We start from the raw sequence: 25,006 nt of genomic DNA, 5'->3' as shown, positions 1-25,006 counted from the left end.
TGATTGGTACTTTTTTTATCTACATATACATATTAGTAGTGAAACCTGCCCCGGTGGATGTATGCAATGTAAATACAATAAACATTTGAACATCAATCGATCGGAATAAACTGGTGACCCTGGGATGACTTAATATTGACCAAAATGTCCATCATTTGAAAAACATTCAAAATGACCATAAATGTGAAATGAATACCAAATAAGCCCTAAGCAATTAGAAAATAAGATTTTAAAACTATCAACATAATATGAAAAGCAATACTGACCATCGGAGCGGTGCACGTTTTGGACCCAACCAACATTTTAGAGAATCACTTAATAATGTTAATTGCCAAATATTCAAGTAACACTTTCATTTTTTTTCCTATCCTTAAATCCTCTCAATTGAACATAATTTGTTAAGATGGTCTAAAAATATTAACAGGTAATCTCAAAACTTTATGCCACAGATATTGGCCTGTAACCGTACACATGTGTGCAGCTTTAACTAAAATCATTTTTAACATTATAAAGAAGAAATGAATAAGTTTTAAAAAGTGTTGAAGCAACAAACTAAATACAGTATTCCTTATATACCAGATAAGGCGCTTGAATGATTTAATGTGCTAAATCTCACCTTTACATTCAAAATAATTAATTTTGGAATGTCTAATTCTTCCTGCACACTGATTTGTATACGATAATCAATTAAAAATATATGAATCGGCGAAAAAGGCGATATTTTTTCTACTTTATGATCATGATTTCTGCAAGCGTTTATAGGTACTGCTCCAACAATGTAGTGAGTTTAAACCAGGAAGAATACTTTGCTCTTTCAGTAGCGACAACTGCGATCAGCAAAACAGGGTAAGTCCCCTATAAGAAAGAAACCTAGATCTCTTGTGAAATATGTTCAAGTATACAATGTACATTCCTACAGAAGACATGATAACAAAAATTGTTATTTCCTATATAAGTCTTTATAAACGAAGTGACCCAAGAGGCGGGCCAATATTGACTTTTGTTAAGGGCAATAAGGTGATGATACAAGCCAAATTTCTAAGCTCTGGTCATCGTAGTTTCTATGACGTAGTACTTCCAGACATTCTTAAGTCCACTAGGTATAATACATGCCAAAAATCTTTACTATAGACATGTGGTTTTAAAGAAGAAAACTTAATTGAACTTTCCAATATAAGTCTTTATAAATTAAGTGACCCAAGGGCGGGACTGTTTCTGACTGCAGGGGCTTGATGCATGTAACGAAGGTCATGCTTCGTTTAATATATATAAGCTCTCTCAGAAAAAGTTATTAAAATGTTACTATATAAGTCTATGTAATCTATGTGACCACCAGGGCCAGGTCACTTTTGACCAAATGGGCACGACATATATTTTATGCAGAAGACTAATACTACAAGCCAAATATCTAAGCTCTTAACATTGCAGTTTCATAGTGTTTAATAATGAGAAGAACAATGTGTTACATCTGTTTGTCAGTTCAAAACTGATGATTTATTCTAGATAAGCCCTTAACAAAGTTTCGTGAGCATATCAATTGTAATTGGTCATTATAATTATAAAATTCTGGGTGTGATGGGGTTAGTAAATCATGTGATATAAGATACTATTTATAAACATTAATACATGACTTAATTAGAGCCAATACGAATAAGTTGAAATTTCACAATGTTAAGTAATCAATAGTGTTTTAGATAAAATTTCAAAACAAATTATACAAAGTTGTCAAAATGTCTTTTGCACTAAACATTTGTCAAATGCTTTTACTCTTTCTGAAAAAGCATCATGCCATATATTTAATAATTATTAAATGTCTGTCAAACACATATTAAATTCAAATGTCTGTATCAGTCTAACTCATTATATAAAAGCTATATAGAACACCATTTAATTCAATTAATAATATAATCACAAACACTTGACTGAACAGTTTGTAACGGATTATCACTCTTTGGTGTTAATTGTAAATGTCTACGATTTCTGCGGTAAGTACCTCTAGGAGTTCCGACAATATACATGTATATGATCTACGATCTAGGTCAATGTCTTAAAAGTTGACCTCGATTTATCAGAATCAGTCTTAATCCTGACATTATCGCCTGGATTTAAATTCCTCAGTTGCCTGGTAACATTGCGTTGGTTGTAGTTGGTCCTACAACGTTCCTTATATTTAGCATCCCGTTATCGCATATCTCGTTCCATCCATTCTGGTGTTAATGTTGATGACATGGTAGGTAAGAGTGTACGAATCTTCCTACCCATCATCATTTTTGCTGAGCTAAGTCACGTTGCCTCATTTGGCGTTGAACTATAAGCCATTAGTGCCGCGAACATGTCCTCTTGGGGTTATATCTTTTTCGCGAATTTAAAAGAACTTTCAGCCTCACCATTAGACTGAGAATAATGAGGACTAGAAAATGTCTGCCTAAAACTGTACTTCTTTGCAAATGAATTAAATTCAGCTGATGTGAATTAAATACCGTTACCGGTTACAAGTTCTTCAGGAATTCCACAGCGCGAAAAAATGTTTTTTTCATTTTGCCTATTACATAATCACTTGTTAAGTGTTCAAGATAAGCAGTTTCAATGAGCCTAGAGTAATAGTCTGTCACTACGAGATAATATTTCCGATCTAGTTCGCACAAATCTGCTGCTATTTTCTGCCAATGTCTTTCTGGTAACTGTGTAACTTTCAAAGGCTCTTTACACTGAGTAGGTCTATTTACTTGACAGAATTCACAAGATTGAATTTTCTCTTGAATATCTTTCGAGATACCTGGCCACCAAATTGAACAGTTAACTTAGCTTTAGCACGGCTCTTGTTTAGTCGCAAATGACTTTCGTGAATGCTATATCTAAGACACCAGATTTAATTTGTTTATGAACAACAATTCTGTCTCGATAAAGTAACAGTCTTTGCACAATAGATAATTCACTACGTGATGCAAATATATCACGAAGTTCAGTTTGTACAGAATTCACTTTACTTGGCCAACCGTAACGCGTCATCTTCCGAAGCTGTGCGAATCTGTTCCAAGCGCAAATGTCCAATTGATCTAAATTTGTGAACTGCGATAGTATATATACTCTATCATGTCATACAATTTGTCAAATATGTCTGAGCCGACAGGACTTCTAGACAGTGTGTTACGAACCACTAAACTTTTCCTAGGTACTTACTCTGCTATTTAACTTTACCCACGGAGCCTCATGCATAAGCATACGCTGACATCTTTAGGGTGTTTTATCTAAACCCTAGCTGAGAGAGGAATTAACGGTTTATGATCAGTGAGTAATCTGAATGAGTCCAAACCTACGAGACTTTTCACAAGCATATGACGAGACTAAACATTCCTTTATAAAAGTATTTTTCAGTTCGGTATCTGTAAGTTTACGAAAAGGTTTAAGCGAAAAATTATCGTCAAGAACTTAAGCCGCCACTAAACCGAATCGGCACTGACGACTACTGGATTTGTCGCGTCATAGAATGTTGTGGGAGCTTCAGTAATAATATGCTTTACAGTGTTGAACGCGATTTCTTGAGCTGAATCCCATACGCATTAGTTTGATCATTTCAGTACATCTGTCAACCATTTGATAACATTGGTCAGATTCGGAATAAATCTACCTAGGTAATTCACTATACCAATTACTCGACGGAGCTCAGTGATGTTTGTTGGTGATGCCATATTTCTGATAGCGCTCACTCTGGCTGAGTTTGGCTAAATACCATTCTTTGAAATTCCATGTTCAAAATATTCAAAATGATCTTCGCGAAATTCACACTTAGTGCGATTCCATTTAAGTCCTGATTCATGTTTTCTATGAAGAACAGCTGTCAAATTCTAATCATGCTGCTTCTGATCTTTGCCAAACAAAAGCACATCATCCACAATGACATTGACCCCTTTAAGGTCATTTCAAGTCTTCATATGTCTCTGAAATATTTCCTGGGCTTATGTGATACCAAATGGGATCCGTTTGAAGCAGTAACGACCCATTGGTGTAATTAATATTTTAAGTTCGCAACTTCACTGTCCAGTGCAACCTGATAAAACCTACTATAGAAGCATCTAACTTTGAAAACATTGTAGATCCATTTAAGTAAGGTGAAATATCATCAAGATTGAGGAGCATTTAATGTTCACGATCACTGCATCATTCAATTTCTTCACATATTCGAATTTTATCGTTTTTCTTAGACACAGGTATTCTTAGCCTTAGCAATTCCGTCGGATGTATAACTTTTCAATAATGCCTTCTTGCTCTAATCTAGCAAGCTCAGATTCAACTTCGGAAAAAGTGGAAATGGAATTATACGCGCTGTTGTTTGACATTAGGTTTACAGTCCTCTTTAAGAGTTATTTTAACTGGGTCACACTTGAGTAATCAAAAAGGCCCAAATACTTACTGATCAATTTCAACATCATCTACTTTGTGTATTAAATTCATGTGTTCAGCCACTGAACGACAGATAAGACTACTATCAGCTGCTCAATTGATGAAATAAATAGGAAAAGTGTATATTTTCCGCTTTAATGTAGTTTCAGCCTTGGATATTCCAATACAATCCAGTTTACTACCTGGTCCCAATAGCTAGGGACCATTTTCCTTTGCAGATTTTTTTTCCATTTTAAGTCCTTCACTTGCTCTGTATAAGAATTTTAAATTTTATGTTATTATGCTTTTTGACCACAGTGGAGCGCTTTTAAAGTAAACGGCGTACCATTTATATCAGTATGTAACCAAACCAGATATTGATTGTACAATATTCATTCAAAAGATCGATATCAAAAACAGTTATATAATATCTGTTTGTTAACACGGTAACCACTGAGGGGTGTCTCTGCTTCTAAGAAACTAATGTTAAGTAAAACTTAATTACTGTTTTGACCATTTTCACTTTTCCTGAAATTAAACTTTAAGTTTGTTCATTAAAATATACACAGTCTGAAGTGTAATTACGCTTTCATGTGCTTTCTGCAGAATTGTGAAAATATGGTATGTACATCATTTATACTCTTCGTTTATATGGTTTCAGTACTTGAAAAACAACCAACGATTGTTTGTCTATCAGTTGCTGGACACATTTCCTTGTTTCATCTGATAGAATGTCTATACCACGACAGTCGGTGTTTGTGTCTTGTTCATCATGAAATACCATTTTAACCCTCAGAATAAACAAATCTTTCATGCAAGGTGATTCCGGACAGCAACGATCAATATCAAAAGAGATTGGGGTGCTTTGCAAAAAATTGAGGAGCCTTCCATCCTCGATGAGTATGTTGTTTAACACTAAAGTTAGTAAACAATTTAAATTCCGTGATAACATAAGATTGTGTCCTCTAAAATCTACAGCAGATATCTGAAGATGCTTCAGGCAGGTGAATGAAGGCAAAGCATGTGTGAGAGATGAAATGACGTCACCATCTTTGTAGAACATACCGCTCATATATGGCTCGTATACCACAAACGGAAGGAACGTGAGTACTTCCAATTCCTTGATATTCCCTACGTATCGAATTGTGTTTCTCCCTGACATATCGTCTAGACATATGACTTTAACTTGATCTGGTACAGAAAAACCAATATCACAATGCAGGATATGGATATGCACAAGATGTCTGTGTGAACTTAGGTCAATCGGTTTATCATCACTTACATTTCCATACATACCAACTGTCCCCATGTTTTCTAGGTATAATGACTTTAGTAGTTTTAGGTTTGAGATAAGCAAAGACAATTGTGCCGACCAAGTGTCATTATAACAGCGAAAGTTCGTGAATGCAACATTTTGTAACTGTATCATTTGACTTAAAGAGCGACATACATTTTCAAAAATGGTATGTCTACTCTCATCTATACCTGTATCATTGAAATCAAGATGTAGCTTTGTCAATGTATTGTGAGATCGAACAAAGATTTTAGATATACTGTCGACCACTGCAAGAAATGAAGAATCAGAGATATGCAAACTTGTCAGTGGCCCTTTGTGATGTACTGCCCGAGACGACGAAAGGTCTGTGTAATTCAATGACAACGTTTGCACGTATTCGTGATCAACGTGTTTATATAGTTCCAGATCAGTTATCTCTGAGCAAACAAGCTGTATGTCTTCATGTCCACATCTCTTGCTTTCATCAATCCAGTCCAAAAATAGTGCATTCATTCTGGTGATAACGTCATTTGCTTCATATATGAGACGTCCACATATTGTGGCATATAAACTTTTGCTATACGTTGAAGACAAAGATAACGAATCACTTGTGTTTCTCTCCCGAACAATAACATTTTGGACGCGCATTGATATTTCCTTACAAATGACTGGATTCATACCACATAAAAATTTAAATACCAATGAGAATGAGAGCACGTCATGGAATGACTTGCACGATCGGTCTATAGAATCAAAAATACTTCTTGAAAGAGTTTTGTCTCTAGCGTAAACGGCTATATGAAGTGCAGCCAGAAACTCTTGAAAGGTTTTGTGAATAAAAGCCAAGGTCTTGTACCTGGTTACAGCTTTGATACCAACAGCTTCATTTTGTGTTAGAATTCCAATAGCTAGACATTGGTCCAACTGTGAGGTAGACATTCCACAAATTTCTGTCTGAGAACTGGGAAAAGCCAATTGCTGATCAGTGAACAATGTCACAAAAGCAACTTTTGCAAGAGATAATATAAGAAGCCCGTATGTAATACATTCCGTTTTTTCTTGAAAACAGGGTGGGAAAACATTTGACTCTGATTCATTCAATGGGGAGTGTAACTTTTTGTTATGTTCAGCGACTTGAATCAGCAATTTAAGCATACTACTGTATATATCGCATTGTGACTTCCCTAGGCTTTCTTCATCGTGCCAGACACAAACCATTTGCTGAAGTAGTATAGGTATTTTGCTTAATTCATTCAAGTTTTTAACAAGTACTTCTTTTTCAAAACAGTTTAATAATCTACTACGTTTTAAAGCAGCATTCAAATGCGTAATCATGATTTCAGCCAACTTGTTTGTTGACGAAGTACTAAATTCAAGCAGTTCGATGTTAATATCTATCTCTGTTTCCTTCAGGCGAAGTTTTTCAAGAACCCATGGACGTGTTGTTGTGATAACTGAGTATTTAGACATTAAATTTCTTCGAGGAACTGCATTTCTTTTAATATTGTCCCATTCATCTAAACCATCCAGCATGATAAGACATTTGTCAGAGTCTTCCTCTAATATCCTCTCAAACAGATCTTTGTACCGTCGAGTCTGTAATATCTGATTCTTGATCATATCATTAAGACTATCCTCATCTTTGCAATGTCTGAGAGATACAAAGAAAAGGAATTCGAACGGTTTCATCTCTAAAGCTATTTCTAACGGGTCACTTGTGTCCAATATATCAGGTCTAGTTTGCTCTGTGTTTGTCCCATGCATCTTACACCATTCACTTATAAATTTTTTACATATTGCCGATTTTCCAATTCCTGCCTTGCCGGTTATGTATATATTTTGATTGCGTTTATTCTCTGAACAAAATATATCTTTGAACGATGTTATGTCAGACTCATTACTCTGCTTTGATTTGACTTTTCTTATTGTAGGTTTTACAAATGTTTTATCCACCATTAATTCTTTTTCTTGCATTAATGGATGTACAGGTATCCCTCTATAGTGATTGTTATACAGGTAAATGAGGTCTCTTTGAAGGGCTAAAATGTAAAACATGTCAAGGTGTATTTATTAATGACATTATATCTTTAAAAGATATCTTTCTCACCTTTCACAAGAAATATAACAAAGTAAAATAACAACTTATTCTTATAGATGAACTTAGCAGATGAAATTACTTTCCAGCAAAATTGATACAGAACTATCAATAGAAACGATGACAGAAAGGACAAACGTTTTGTATACTTTAAACGGTAAAATGTATTGTTTTTCTTTGCATTTTAGTATGTATGACATAACTAACCTTTCTTTTCGCCAATGTACTTTAGTTTGTCCTCGTGCTCCGGTCTTGTTTTAGAATAAAGTTCATTTGATTTCATTCTAACTAATTCCTATAAAAACATGAAGACTAAAATAAAATAGGTATAAGTAGTCGATTCCTCATTCTATTTATCTAAGGAAAAATATTAAACGAATTATTAATCTTAAGTAATCATTAAAGATCCTGTATGTTGTAATTACACTTAAGTGCAAATTTATAGATGTATATAATTATGCTTATAAAACAATTTAAAACATCAAAGAATATGTAAAATATGTACTGCAAATATTTGTCCACATTAAATGTAAACATTAAAATATATGCATTCATTTCTTATTGAAACATTTGACTTAGACTTTATAGAAAATAAATTTCTAATTACCTCCCTTTACTTACACGAAATGCTAAATTCGGCAATATCTTTATAAATAATGCTTTTTGGAATTTACATTATTGATAAATCTTAATTTGATCATCATATTTATGATATAAACACATATAAAATTTGTGTAACAGGATCTTTAATGAAAGGACATATCATAAAATTTGAATCAAATACATTTTTATAGCTGTGAAGATCAGATGGCGATAATTGCTTTGTTAATATACCTGATTAATTTCCTCCACCTGTAGATGAAGCTGATGGTGACTATTTCTTAAATCACCAAGAGAATGTTCGAATTCTGCTTGTTTCTGCTGAAGCATCTGTATTGTTTGATCGGTACCCTCTAGCCGTGTATCTAATTCATCTGTTTTTTTTATTTTTTGTTGAAGTCCACACGTCTGAATTTCATCAATAACTTCTCTCTGTTTTTCTCTGATTGATTCTAAAGCACACTGTTCTAACTCCTTAATAGCATCAATTGCAGATTTTCTTATACTTTCTTCGTTGTAGATAGTAATAACAAAATTTTGATTTCTCAGCTGTAAAAAATAGTGTCTAAAAAGTTGCAAGTTGGACACAACAAACCATTTAATTAGATTTCTTAAAAATGATTATTTCCCTTTTTTAAAACTAGAACTGCCACTATCATGGCGTGAATACCCCCGCAGTGGCCATTTAGAGCTAAAGAACAACCTCCCTGCCAAATCTGAGGTTACTAAGCCAGTGCATTGCTAAGTTATGTATTCTACATGCTTCAAATGTGAAAATGTCAAAATCAATATATTGCGGACAGACATTCTTTAGCAATTGAGAAGAAAAGCTTTTTTTTGTCAAGGTCCCTGTAACCTTGACCTTTGACCCAGTGACCTCAAAATAAATAGTGGTCACCTTATAGTCATGATCAACATCCATGCCAAATATGAAGACTGTGGGTCAAAGGAATCTTAAGTTATTGGGCGGACAAGCTTTTTGAAGTCAAGGCCCCTGTGACCTTGACCTTTGACCTGGTGACCTCAAAATCAATAGGGGTCATCTACTAATCATGACTAACCTCCATGCCAAATATGAAGACTGTGGGTCAAAGGAATCTTAAGTTATTGGGCGGACAACCTTTTTGAAGTCAAGGCCCCTGTGACCTTGACCTTTGACCTGGTGACCTCAAAGTCAATAGGGGTCATCTACTTATCATGACTAGCCTCCATGCCAAATATGAAGACTGTGGGTCAAAGGAATCTTTAGTTATAGGGCGGACAAGCTTTTTGAAGTCAAGGCCCCTGTGACCTTGACCTTTGACCTGGTGACCTCAAGGTCAATAGGGGTCATCTACTTATCATGACTAGCCTCCATGCCAAATATGAAGACTGTGGGTCAAAGGAATCTTAAGTTATAGGGCGGACAACTTTTTGAAGTCAAGGCCCCTGTGACCTTGACCTTTGACCTGGTGACGTCAAAGTCAATAGGGGTCATCTACTAATCATGACTAACCTCCATGCCAAATATGAAGACTGTGGGTCAAAGGAATCTTAAGTTATTGGGCGGACAAGCTTTTTGAAGTCAAGGCCCCTGTGACCTTGACCTTTGACCTGGTGACCTCAAAATCAATAGGGGTCATCTACTAATCATGACTAACCTCCATGCCAAATATGAAGACTGTGGGTCAAAGGAATCTTAAGTTATTGGGCGGACAACCTTTTTGAAGTCAAGGCCCCTGTGACCTTGACCTTTGACCTGGTGACCTCAAAGTCAATAGGGGTCATCTACTTATCATGACTAGCCTCCATGCCAAATATGAAGACTGTGGGTCAAAGGAATCTTAAGTTATAGGGCGGACAAGCTTTTTGAAGTCAAGGCCCCTGTGACCTTGACCTTTGACCTGGTGACCTCAAAGTCAATAGGGGTCATCTACTTATCATGACTAGCCTCCATGCCAAATATGAAGACTGTGGGTCAAAGGAATCTTAAGTTATAGGGCGGACAAGCTTTTTGAAGTCAAGGCCCCTGTGACCTTGACCTTTGACCTGGTGACCTCAAAGTCAATAGGGGTCATCTACTAATCATGACTAACCTCCATGCCAAATATGAAGACTGTGGGTCAAAGGAATCTTAAGTTATTGGGCGGACAAGCTTTTTGAAGTCAAGGCCCCTGTGACCTTGACCTTTGACCTGGTGACCTCAAAATCAATAGGGGTCATCTACTAATCATGACTAGCCTCCATGCCAAATATGAAGACTGTGGGTCAAAGGAATCTTAAGTTATAGGGCGGACAAGCTTTTTGAAGTCAAGGCCCCTGTGACCTTGACCTTTGACCTGGTGACCTCAAAGTCAATAGGGGTCATCTACTAATCATGACTAACCTCCATGCCAAATATGAAGACTGTGGGTCAAAGGAATCTTAAGTTATTGGGCGGACAAGCTTTTTGAAGTCAAGGCCCCTGTGACCTTGACCTTTGACCTGGTGACCTCAAAATCAATAGGGGTCATCTACTAATCATGACTAACCTCCATTCCAAATATGATGACTGTGGGTCAAAGGAATCTTAAGTTATTGGGCGGACAAGCTTTTTGAAGTCAAGGCCCTGTGACCTTGACCTTTGGCCTGGTGACCTCAAAATCAATAGGGGTCATCTACTAATCATGACTAACCTCCATGCCAACTATGATGACTGTAGGTCAAAGGAATCTTAAGTTATTGGGCGGACAAGCTTTTGAAGTCAAGGCCCCTGTGACCTTGACCTTTGACCTAGTGACCTCAAAATCAATAGGGGTCATCTACTAATCATAACTAACCTCCATGCCAGATATGAAGACTAAGGGTCAAAGGAATCTTAAGTTATTGGGCGGACAAGGAAAAACCGACGGACGGCCGGACGGCCGGACAGCCGGACGGACGGACAAGCTGATTCCAGTATACACCCCTTACAACTTTGTTGTGCGGGGGTATAAAAAGGTAACATAAGTGAATAAATCATGTGTGTATCTTTTAAAAATCAAAAATTTAATAATACGTGTATATTACAATTCAAATATGGCAAAATGTTAAGTCATACAATTGGTGATCTGAATTCATAAAAGCATTCGAACCTTCAACTACAAACAGAAAGCCAAACACCTAGGCTGGAAATATGAGTTTTATGCTGGTTATTTTAAGATATACATATATCCATGTGCCATACATTAAAATTCCTATTTACTTCGGATTCCAATTCTTATCGACAAAAAGTAACTGTTTATTTAAATGTCTCAGTTCAATATTGCAAAACAATAAAACATTCTATTTTAACCATATCTTAAGATTGCTTGGAACATGAATGTTAAGGGAAAAGAAGAAAAATACTTTCATTACTTCCATAGTACATTTATCGAAGAAATGATAAAGCGAATTCTTGAAAAATATAACATAATGTAATTTCATTGGCATCCTACAGCTAAACCGTTGACTGAACTTCAAATAATATTAATTAGTAAATTATAAATGAGTAATGCTAACTATTTCTTAGACGAAAAATGATATACAATGTATCAATTTAGAATATAAACAAGAAATGTGTCCATAGGACACGGGTGCCCCCACACGTCACTGTTCTGTCAATCTTATGATTCAAGGTCAAATATTTTTTAGACTAAATGTGCCACAAGTTGAAAACTAAAATTCTTTTACTTAGTAAAGGGCAAGAACTTTACAAATACTGAATAAATCCACAAGCAAACCCCAAGGTGCATATGTACACATGCTGACCAACATTGTTGTAAACTTTCAGGCCTACAAGTCAAGTACGTTTTGAGCTATGCATGAATAAGTTGAAAATTGCAAATTTATACTACTGTTAGTCAAGGGCAATAACTCTAACAAAACTGAAAAAAATCCACATGCAAAGTCCCAGGTACATAGCTTCACAGTGATGTTGATCATTTTTCCTCTAATTTAGTGATTTTGATCATTATTATGCCCCCACTTCGAAGAAGAGGGGGTATATTGCTTTGCACTTGTCGGTCCGTCGGTCCGTCGGTCCGTAGACCAAATGGTTTCCGAGTGATAACTAAAGAACCCTTAGGCCTAGGAACTTCAAACTTGGTATGGTGATTGGTCATGACCAGTAGATGACCCCTATTGATTTTGGGGTCAAGGGGTCAAAGGTCAAGGTCACATTGACCTTGTATGTTAAAACGGTTTCCGATCAATAACTAAAGAACGCTTAGGCCTAGGATCTTCAAACTTGATATGGTGATTGGTCATGACCAGCAGATGACCCCTATTGATTTTGGGGTCAATGGGTCAAAGGTCAAGGTCACATTGACCTTGTATGTTAAAACGGTTTCCGATCAATAACTAAAGAACGCTTAGGCCTAGGATCTTCAAACTTGATATGGTGATTGGTCATGACCAGCAGATGACCCCTATTGATTTTGGGGTCAAGGGGTCAAAGGTCAAGGTCACATTGACATTGTAGGTAAAAACGGTTTCCGATCAATAACTTAAGAACCCGCAGGCCTAGGAACTTCAACCTTGGTATGGTGATTGGTCATGATCAGCAGATGACCCCTATTGATTTTGGGGTCAAGGGGTCAAAGGTCAAGGTCATATTGACATTGTAGGTAAAAACGGTTTCCGATCAATAACTAAAGAACCCTTAGGCCTAGAAACTTCAAACTTGGTATGATGATCGGTCATGACCAGCAGATGACCCCTATTGATTTAGGGGTCAAAGGTCAAGGTCACATTGACCTTGTAGGTAAAAACGGTTTCCGATCAATAACTAAAGAACCCTTAGGCCTAGAGACATCAAAATTTGTGAGATGATTGGTCATGACCAGCAGATGACCCCTATTGATATTGGGGTCAAGGAGTCAAAGGTCAAGGTCACATTGACCTTGTAGGTAAAAACGGTTTCTGATCAATAACTTAAGAACACTTAGGCCTAGGAATTTCAAACTTGGTATGATGATGACCAGCATATGACCCCTATTGATTTTAGGGTCAAAGGTATAGGTCACATTGACGTTTTAGGTAAAAACGGTTTCTGATCAATAACTAAAAAAGGCTTAGGCCTAGGTACTTCAAACTTGGTATGATGATTGGTCATGACCAGCAGATGACCCCTATTGATTTTTGGGTCAAGGGGTCAAAGGTCAAGGTCACATTGACCCTGTAGGTAAAACGGTTTCCGATCAATAACTAAAAAACCCTTAGGCCTAGGAACTTCAAACTTGGTATGATGATTGGTCATGACCAGTAGATGACCCCTATTGATTTTGGGGTCAAGGGGTCAATGTCATAGTGACCTTGTACTTAATGACTGTTTCTGACCAGTAACTCAACAACTCAAGTTGCCTTGGTTGATATTTTATGTGCTTTTGGTATACACATTTGAGGGTCTTATGTAATATAACAACTTGGCCGTCATTAATGTATATATTATTTGGTAAGATTTTTTATAACTTTAATTGCTGCATACAACCTATGGGGTCACAATAATTATGCCCCCACTTTGAAGAAGAGGGGGTATATTGCTTTGCACTTGTCGGTCCGTCCGGTCCGTCGGTCCGTCGGTCCGTCGGTCCGTAGACCAAATGGTTTCCGAGTGATAACTAAAGAACCCTTAGGCATAGGAACTTCAAACTTGGTATGGTGATTGGTCATGACCAGTAGATGACACCTATTGATTTTGGGGTCAATGGGTCAAAGGTCAAGGTCACATTGACCTTGTAAGCAAAAACGGTTTCCGATCAATAACTAAAGAACCCTAAGGCCTAGGAACTTCAAACTTGGTATGGTGATTGGTCATGACCAGTAAATGACTCCTATTGATTTTGAGGTCAAGGGGTCAAAGGTCAAGGTCACATTGACCTCTTAGGTAAAAACGGTTTCTGATCAATAACTTAAGAACCCCTAGGCCCAGAGACTTCAAACTTGATATGGTGATTGGCCATGATCAGTAGATGACCCCTATTGATTTTGGGGTCAAGGGGTCAAAGGTCAAGGTCACATTGACCTTGTAAGTAAAAACGGTTTCCGATCAATAACTAAAGAAGCCTTAGGCCTAGGAACTTATAACTTGGTATGGTGATTGGTCATGACCAGCAGATGACCCCTATTGATTTTGGGGTTTAGGGGTCAAAGGTCAAGGTCACATTGACCTTGTAGGTAAAAACAGTTTCTGATCGATAACTTAAGAACCCTTAGACCTAGGAACTTCAAACTTGGTATGATGATTGGTCATGATCAATAGATGACCCATATTGATTTTGGGTTCAAAGGGTCAAAGGTCAAGGTCACATTGACCTCTTAGGTAAAAACGGTTTCCGATCAATAACTAAAGAACGCTTAGGCCTGGGACCTTCAAACTTTGTATGATGATTGATCATGACCAGCAGATGACCCCTATTGATTTTGGGTTCAAGGGGTCAATGTCATATTTACCTTGTACTTAATGACGGTTTCTGACCAATAACTCAACAACTCAAATTTTTTATATTTAACTAAAAATGCTTTTGGTATACACATTTGAAGGTCTTATGTAATAAAACAACTTGGCTGTCATTAATGAGGCCTACATGATTCATAAAATTTATGCATATATTATTTTATTATTATTATTTTACTGGGTCAAAAGTCATGCATAATAACCTGATCACATGATAAATTGGCTGCTGATAGGGGGCATACATGTTTTACAAACATATCTTGTTCCTGTAAAGTTGGTTGATTCTAACTCAAGCACTCAAGGAACAAAAATAACACAACATAATGAAACGGTTTATACTAAGTCAAGGGCAATAACTCAAATACTGGATAAATCCACAAGCGAAACCCAAGGTGCACAACTACATATGCTGAGCAACATCCCGTAAGGTTTCATGACTCTATGTCAAATCCTCTTTGTGTTTTGAGTTACATGCGACAAAAGTTAAAAAATGCAAAAAAATCTATGCCCCCCCCCCCCCCGTAAAGTGGGGGCACAAAAAGAAAGACTAAAACATTTAATATGAAAATTGATTTAAATCATTTACCCGTCTGATGTTTTCCCTAGCATCAATTGCCGATTGAGTATTTTTCAGTTGCTTTTCGTCTTCAAGTATAGCTACCATGTTATCGAGAATTGCTCCTAACTTAGCATCTTCCAGCTCTAAACTTGAAGAATGGAATAAGCTGTCACGTGCTGCTCTTGTCTACAGAAACAAGTACATAATTCAAGTTAATATAAAGTACCAAAGTCAAAGTATTTAAGGACACTTTATTTGAACTAGACAAAAAGAGAAAAAAATCCAAAGAAAATTAAATATTGTGAAATGTACAACATTACAAATTTTGAGTCTCTTGCATTTTTAAAATTGTTTTTATTGTTCCTGTAAGTCAAGATTGTAAATAGAAAACCAAGTCAGTTATATTAATTAAACTACAGCAGCACAAAATATAAAACCAGAGTAACATTTTATGACGTTGTCAGGACGTCGTGTACTGATGACGTCATCAACACATGACGTAATTTCCTGTTTTGTTCAAAATGGACGCCAGCAGAGAAAACCAAATATTTTACATATTTACAAGGCTGCAACTTGGAGAATAATTGAAGCAATTCATGCTGATTTATTTACTGTACTGTATATACAGACTTAGCTGAACCATATAACACATGTGCCAGGTGGGTAAGGGAATTTAAAGATGGTAGAAAGCTGCTTACTGACAAGCCACGTCCAGGAGCATCAAAATCGAAGGTGAACGAGACTTTAATCGCGAATATAAAAATCAGGTAGACAATGATCCCAATGTTTCTCTCCGTGAAATAAGTTCAGACTTAGATGTTTCGATCGGTACAAACCACAAAGTGATTCGTGAAGAATTGGAACTAAAAAGATTTCTGCAAGGTGGGTACACTCCAGAAGAGAAGAAAAATAGGGTTAGTTGTGCCAAGCAACTTTTTGACATGTTCGAGTCTAAGGGACCTAAAGAATATCAGACATAGACACTGGAGATGAAACTTGGATATACTTCTATGGGATCCCAAAAAGAACGCTCTAACATGATGTGGCTGACAATAGATGACCCCAGAACCATGGTCTGTAAACCTGGTTTTCAGAGTCGGAAGAGGCTTTTTACAACTTTTTTCAACCATGAAGGGCAGGTGGCTGTAGATTTGCTTCCAGAAAAATCAACCATGACTGACAGATATTACCGAAAAAGGTGCTCCCGCAAGTGGTTTCTAAAATAAATGACAGTCGCCCCATTACAGGAACCTCCAGAATCATGATTTTGCATGACAAAGCCAGTGCCCATAAAACAGGGGCCGTCACTCAGTACCTATTAGAGAACCATATTTCTACTCTTCCCCATCCTGCCTACAGTCCTGACTTGGCCCCATGCGACTTCTGGTTATTTCCTAAACTAAAGGAACTTTTAGCTGGAAACAAATATACCCGTGCCCAAGACTTGTCAAAAGCGGTAAATGGGAGTTACGGGGTATACCTAGAGAAGAGTACCAGACAGCTAAATGGCGCAGACGGCTACAACTGTGTATAGAGGGAGGAGGAAAGTACTTTTAGGGACTCTGAAAAAATATTCAAAATCGCTTACTAAACACAAGAGATAATAAGCTATTTTCATTATTAAATGAACACCCCTCGTAGTATATGTTTTATATGTTTTATCCTTAATTGAGATAATAAATAAAAAAGTTTGGTCGTTCTGTGGAGATATTGAACACTTATGTCTGTAGATTTTCTTTTTCAGTCAGAAAAGTTATCATTATTAAAATTTTAAGCGTTTAAAATCCTTAATTTAAAGCTGCATTCCTCCAGATGAGCCAATTTATTTCAAGGTAATCAACCTTGAGAAAATGTACCTATGATTTTAAAGTTAAAAACTCTAAATGTACTAAAGATTTTTAAAACAGTAAAATATTCACAATTCAAAATATGATTCAGATGTTTTATGCAATTCATGTATGATTTTGCAGTAAGGGTCTTTTTTGCATATTCTGACCTATTTTTGGGAATTTTCGTAGATTTTAAGTGCCGTTTGCAATCTGTAAATTACTTTCTTTGTTCACTTGACAATGTTACTTTTTTTATTACATTTTATAAATGTTCTTTATAATTAGCATAAATCTGGAGGCATGCTACTTTAACGTGGAACATTTGCTTTTTTACTGTTTAAAATTTACTTCCTTTAATGGGCTTTTTTTCTGCATAACTTTTCCTTTTAAAAGCATGTTTACGTATCTGACGTAACTCCTCGTCTAAATTTAGTTAAAGAGTAGGAGCCAGCTTCTTGCTAGCCTTTTAAAAGAGTCTAGTTACAGTTTATCTAAAGTCACCACAAATCGCATTATATCAGATATGAAGCCGAAATTTACTATAACTCTATATGATATAAGAACATATTAATTAAGATAGTAATTATCGATAATGTTTTTATCATTGTATTTAATGTACATTCGAATAACATAAAAATGCAAACGTTATATTAAACAAATACTAAACGGTTATGAAACCAGGAAAATGAAAACTTTACATCAATGATTAAAACAGATAAAAATAAAAATATATATGGTAAAAATACCTTTGAGAATATGTCGTTCGGAGCATCAATCACAGTGTCAAAGAGGGTATGCATTATTGTGTTGTTGATGATAATGTTTAATAGCCCTGCACAGTCTGTGTCGTGAGCTGCAACATTCGCATAGTATCCTCCAGCTGGGATAAATACCTTCGCAATTTGCCAGTAATTATCAAACCATTGTGAAACGTCTGTATTTTTCCAATTAGGGGATGAATATCGGTGTTGAATGATAAGTGTGTCATAGATTGCGCTACAAAGTCTACTAGGACAAAGTGTTTTCCCCCGCGATGACCGACAATTACATGACGGCCTATGTTCTAAAGGGCATTTGTTGCCTGGATCTGGTGTATGGATTGGAAGTAGTGTTTCTAGTCGGCAACGTCCACATCTTGAACGTGCGCCATGGGTTCTGTCAATGTCAGAAAGAATGTCACTATGTTGCCTCTTAATTGCATCATCAACAAGGGGAGCTAACCCATTTCCTAAATACTTAAGGCCAAGGCCGGCTTTTACCCAGTTTCTGTACTTGGTATTCTTCAATTGTTGGTCATGAAACATTGTTACAACTTCAATATTTCACGTTTCCTGAAACTAAATTTAAAACAATAATGTTTTGATAATGGATCTAATTGTGTTCTCTTGTGGTGAGCCATACTCAACTACATTTTTTATTTTTGTAAATACATGCATATGACAAATTACCAGACTACTTACAGCACATTCTAAAGATATGTACACAAAGTTAAAAGTATACAGTAAAGAGTTTAAAGTTAAAATTAAACATTAAGCTGTATGTTTTAAAACAGGAATTAAAATTTATTACCAGCCATCTTAAATCCCGCTAGACTTGACGTGTTTAACAAACAGTCGGGCATACTTCCTGATCGGGACACAAGGGAATTCCCCTTGTTCGATTGGTTAGCCTTGACGGGTAATTCCCTTGTTTGCAAAAAGCGCGAAATTTGAAAAGGTAAACGTATTTATTGGGTACAGTAAGGAAATAAAAGTAAAAGGCAAAACAGGTTTATATTCTTATGATAAAGAGAGTTAAAATTTCATGTTATCTGTATTTGTTTGTTTGTTATATAAAATGTTTAAAAGTTCTTAAACTTAAATGAATAAGTATCCGAACAGTCAAAAGCAGTGATTTTAATCATACGCACTTGATGGTAAAAAATGTTTTTGATCGACTACCCTTTGTGACCGACTACGCGACGTGATTTTTATAAACTTTTAACTATAACACGCACACACCTATCAATTCGACGAAAACGTCTTTTTAAAAAATAGATATATCTATTGTGTATACGTATCTCGCCATGTTACCAAGCAACAGATCTGACGTCAGAATATATAAACTGAACTGTTTCCCTAATCGGTACATGATTTAAAAATTATAATTAGAGCCATGCTTGCCTCTTGTCTCCAAGTCAGTAAAAGAATGTTCCATAAGGAAGGTTCGTGCAAAAATACCTGCATTACAAATACCTAGTCAAACTAGGCAAAAATGTATGCCAACTATCTTACATAGTACATATATATACATTATTGTAAGAATGAGTGATAGTGTATGATTTACAAAAGGTATGAATACTTTTAAAATACAGCATGCATATGCTTCCATTAAAAAAGTCGCAATAGACATAAGATATATGTATATCATGGATGCCTCGTCGTAATCATCTCATTAGCTGTTATTAAAACTAGTTCTCTGAAGTTACAGTTTTAAAAGTATTTTAAAAATGTTGATAAAATGTTATTGTTTGTTTCATTTTTTTTCTGTCTCAGACACGAGCGGGCACCTGAGTAAACCCTCCGACTTTTTGTAACCTAACTTAAAAGCTTCCAATGAAAGAATCCAAAAGCCCAGACGGAATTCGTGTCCACAGCAATAAGGCAAGTTGTTAGAAGGCAATGACCTTAACCTCTCGTCTACGGAGGTCCCAAGTTTTTTATTAATAAGGCACAAAACACCATTCGTCTTCTATATACCTTATAAATCTGTAGCTGAAAAGAACAACAGTTATAGAGTGATACATGGTTTGCGAGAAAAGTGTATAATTTCGACATACTATAACAAAAGTGTTCGCATTTGCTTAAATTCGTAGTGTGTCCGTTTGAATAAAGCAATATTTTTCTTTTTGTAAGAGACGAGAATTATACGTGTGTTCTTATACATGTATATTGTAATGGTGTAAAAACATCTAGTAAGCATTTAACAACAAACGGGTTCTTATACTCTCTACTTCGAAATGTGTATGTAAATGTTCTCGAAAAAACTACAAAACTTTTGTATAACGATAGAAGTCTGACGACGCGATGGACACAGTGAGCTGTCGCACCCTATGGGGATCCCTTTCTCATAGAGTATCAAAGTGGAGTTCTGTTCGGTGAATTGCAAAACATAAATTGTGGTTCACTATATGACGAAAAGCATGCACATCGTCGAATAGAGCTCTCGTGGTGAAAATAATGTGCGATCACAATGGAACTTCTTAATGGAAATAGAAACATAAGCAAGATAAAAGTGGACTGTCTTCAAATGATCAGATGGTTCTCTGTATGATCTCAATCATTGGTTTTACTTAAAGCTTAAAAGCATGTACAATATTTTAATATAAGAAAGAAATTGACTCATTCATCCAAAAAAGTAAGAGTTATTTGTTTCTTCCGGTCCATGATTTTAATAATTTTCAAAGAATATATGTTATTATGGATATAACAGATGGATATACAAAATGCATTTACTCACACAAAAAACCTCTAAAATAATATTTTTAAAGACAGACATTGGAACAGACACAACGGATAGACAAACGGAGAGACAGTCAGGAAATTAAACAGAGAAGCATACGATAAACGGACGGAAAAATCTTATTACTGTTGTATAGAAATTTCATATCATGTCATGTTGTGCTTGTTAATACAAAGATTGATACATTTTCACTTGCAGCAATTACTCCTGAATACAATTCCTGTCAAATGTTGGAGCATAATTCAGTGAAAAGCGTCAAATAGTGGTCCTCTATACGGAAACATCTACGAATAGATCATCCCTCGGTGCTCTTATAGGAAGGATTCATATGCGCTTATAATTATTGAAATACTGACTTTCTTTCCTGAGGGTCACCTTTTTAACGGCTTCTCACGTAGAAAATCACTGTGTCAGTTTGCAATTGTGGTCACAATATATTTTATCTAAACATATCATTGCAACAATATAAGGTATTGGAGCGTCATTACAAGTGATTTCAATAAATATCTTATTTCATCTACAAAGCAAAATTTTAAAATGACCTCTAAATTAAATGAACAAATCTGTGAGAAGTATTCTTAACTATTAAACCGGTATTACCCACTTATTCTAAATAGACAGTCCTGTTCAACAATGCTGAAAGCGTAATGATTCTGAAATCATGTCGAATAAATTGAATTGAAATCTAATATATAAACTAGATTGTAAACACATTTTGCTTCAGTTAGCATAAGAAATATAAATAGCTTATACAAAGCAGAGCGATAGGATTGATATTATATGTATATACTTTTCGTTTTTATACTTTGCCTTTTTGACAATTTGAACTACTGACACTTCCTGCCAGACTTTGAGACATTTGAGATATTAAGTTTTATGAATATGTTATGGTGTTACAAAAATGTTCAATACTTTAATACTGATAAGCTGTCTTTATTTGGGGCACTTCGGACTTTTGATGTTGCAATGTTTTACATGCAATATTTTTATACTTCACTTTATCTGGTGTCGAGAAGGGAACACCCATGACGTCTTGACGGACGGCAGGAATCAAAATGACGTCAACGTCAATACCATTACTTGTATAATTTTGAGAAAATAAAAATATAGAATAAAGACACAACGCAAATCTTTGAAGGTCGGACTCGGAACATTTATTTTCAAAACTAACAGTTCTCATGCACTTAAAACAATTCCATTCCGGCCCAAATCTCGAAAAAAAAAAAATGCCTTTGGACTTGTTCAAGTGATAATATTAGGAAATGTTACACATTCAATATTCTCGTAGCTGACAAATGTACTTCGATCTCATTCCAATGTCTTAACACAAATTAGAAACTATAAATGTTAGTTTTTGATATACAGGTATTAATTTAGCATAATAAGATACCACAAAACATCTTATTTATACATTCATTAGAGCAATACTTCAACAGTGTTGGTTTATCATATGAAACATTTTGTTTGAAGAGTTTACCAGATGGCCGTGAAGTACGCGGGGTAACGGGCTAGCAGTGTGGCGGGCTGTCAGTGTGACCTGGGCGGGCTAGCAGTCTAGCGGGCTAACAGTGTGAACTGGGCGGGCTAGCAGTCTAACAGTGTGAACTGGGCGGGCTAGCAGTCTAGCGGGCTAACAGTGTGAACTGGGCGGGCTAGCAGTCTAGCAGTCTAACAGTGTGAACTGGGCGGGCTAGTAGTCTAGCAGTCTAACAGTGTGAACTGGGCGGGCTAGCAGTCTAGCAGTGTGAACTTGGCGGGCCAGCGGGCTAAACTCTAAAACTTAACTGATTTAACATGAAAACGTTATGATACATATCCTAGCAGTGTGAAGTGGGCGGGCTAACAGTGTAGCGGGCTAGCAGTGTGAACTGAGCGGGCTGGCGGGCCAGCGGGATAAACTTTAATACTTAATTGAATGAACATGAAAACGTTATGATACATTTCCTAGCGGTGTGAAGTGGGCGGGCTAACAGTGTAGCGGGCTAGCAGTGTGAACTGAGCGGGCTGGCGGGCCAGCGGGATAAACTTTAATACTTAATTGAATCAACATGAAAACGTTATGAAACATTTCCTAGCAGTGTGAAATGGGCGGGCTGGCGGGTCAGCGGGCTAAACTTTAATACTTAATTGAATCCACATTAAACTTCATGATACGTTTCCTAGCAGTGTGAAGTGGGCGGGCTAACAGTGTAGCGGACTAGCAGGGTGAACTGGGCGGGCTGGCGGACCAGCGGGCTAAACTTTAATACTTAATTGAATCAACATGAAAACGTTATGAAACATTTCCTAGTAGTGTGAAGTGGGCGGGATGTATATTTCGTACAATGACAAAAGTTTGTCCATACAAATAAGGCTTCTAGGAATCTTCCTTATTTCATTCTCTTGAAGGACACCTTAACGATCTCGTTTCTAAAACGTAATTTACGACATCGTATATGCAAATATGTGACTTTGTGTAGTTAACATATGATCCTTCTAATGTATTAAGTCGACTTTGAAGAGTATCCAAATAGGCTAGAACTTCTGTCAACTGTATAGAAACTGAGGGGCGTGGGTTCAAGCCCCAGAAGAGGCAGCTTTTTCCCTTAAAATATTATTTATATGTCTCTCATATCACTCTTGGTAAGAAAAAAGTGTCTCATTTTGATTATAAAATTATTATCGGTATTTATTGGCTAAATTATGCCAAATTTATTATCAAATATGGTACCTGATATTTTCAAAGTCTAATAAAATAAACACTAGACGGCAAAAGTATTTTATATTTGACAAGACCAACCAATTTACATGTACGTTTTAGAAAATTTAGGCAATCTTTGTAAGCAGGCCCTCATTTTGGTAAATTTTAGGTGTATTTTGAACAATGCACCGCAAGTAGGAAAATAGGTCAAACGACTATTTAAAATGTGCGGGGTAGGGTAACATTTGTATACATATTTCAAACATTTTGAGTAGAAACAATCATAGCATAGCCTGGTTTTGACATTGATGCATACATATTTTGCAGTATTTTATATCATAGTTGAAATAAGTTTTAAAAAATGGCGGTCTCAATAAAATTGAGGACAAATTTTTCTACAAATGAACTTGAGGTACTTGCAAGAGAGGAATGTGAGAGCAAGGCAGTTCTTTTCAGCAATTTTTTCTGAAATAATCACAAATGAAAAGAAAACAAAAACGGGTCCAGATAATAGCAAAAGTGACATTAATCTGTCGGTGTTGAGTGTGATGCACTGGTTGTCTGGTCTTTCTGAGCATAAAACTGTTCATTGTTATGTTCTAAAATTTTATATTAAATTTTGAAAAAAAAAACATCCCGGTAATCACATTGAAAAGACATGACCTATTTAAATAACAATGAAAGGGCTGTATTAAAGTTTTTAGCGGATCCATGATGAATATTAGAACAAACAGAACAGAACAGAACAAAATCTTTATTGTAGACTTGAGCTCTACGCTCCTCGTCTATATAAATACAATACATATAATACAAAAGTCAAATCAATTACAACATGAGTACAGAGAGAGATAAATAGAGGATATTGAATGAGTGTAAGTTCAATACTGAATTTATTGCACGAGTTGAATAAAATTATATTATGCGAGCCTCTGGCGAGCATAATATTATTTTATTCAACGAGTGCAATAAATTCAGTAATGAACTTACACGAATTCAATATTCTATTTATCACATACCCAAAATATAGACCGTTTATAGTGAAATAAGAGTCATTTTTCATTGACGCGCCTATAGTATAACGCTAGCATTTAGCGCGTCTTTACACTATGTTTGTATAACGCTAATGACGTCACGTCAAAATATATGCACGGCCGTGCAATACCATATTTACGGAGTCGCAAAATCGGCACGGGTGTGTGATAAATAAACTTTCTAAATAACATTTTATGTGTAACAGAAACAGTACAAATCGCCACAGTAACTCTGGCAATTTCTGAATATAACGTATTTAATGTTGTTGTTTGTTTTTTTAACAAATGTCACTAGTGGAGGTTATGCAAACATCAAATTATAGCAGTTCGTTGGATCTGATTTTTAAAGCACAATTAAGATAGCATGCTAATTTGTTTAAAACATCTATGTTTGTGACTGACATTAATTCGAGAAATTTAAACATGCTAGGTCGTTCATAATAATAATTGTCAATGTAACGTTTCCTAATCCATTTATACTTGGAACACATAATAACAAAATGGAACTCATCTTCAATATCAGAAGAATTACATAGTTCACAACGTCTTTCAGTTCTTTCAATTCTATTTTGTCCATACCTTCCTGTTTCGATGCGTAATTTGTGAGCGGATAATCTAAATT

At 35.9% G+C, this 25,006-nt stretch overlaps 1 protein-coding gene across 1 annotated transcript; it reads right to left on the bottom strand.

The window, feature by feature from the left end:
• Positions 1 to 5,014: 5,014 nt before the first annotated feature.
• On the bottom strand, positions 5,015 to 18,805 carry LOC132720739 (uncharacterized). The gene is made up of 6 exons (XM_060704933.1): positions 18,742 to 18,805; positions 17,919 to 18,509; positions 15,371 to 15,529; positions 8,586 to 8,900; positions 7,959 to 8,046; positions 5,015 to 7,695 (listed from the first exon to the last, which is right to left on the bottom strand). The coding sequence occupies exons 2-6, from the start codon at positions 18,474 to 18,476 to the stop codon at positions 5,015 to 5,017; spliced, it is 3,801 nt and encodes a 1,266-aa protein (XP_060560916.1). The 5' UTR covers positions 18,477 to 18,509; positions 18,742 to 18,805.
• Positions 18,806 to 25,006: the final 6,201 nt, after the last annotated feature.

The sequence above is a fragment of the Ruditapes philippinarum genome, unplaced genomic scaffold (genome assembly GCF_026571515.1).
Source record: "Ruditapes philippinarum isolate M1 unplaced genomic scaffold, ASM2657151v2 ctg446_1_1_1_1, whole genome shotgun sequence".
In the NCBI taxonomy this organism is placed as follows: Eukaryota; Metazoa; Mollusca; class Bivalvia; order Venerida; family Veneridae; genus Ruditapes; species Ruditapes philippinarum.
Note: the sequence above shows the minus strand (reverse complement) of the source record. Positions and strands in the feature narration are given on the sequence as shown.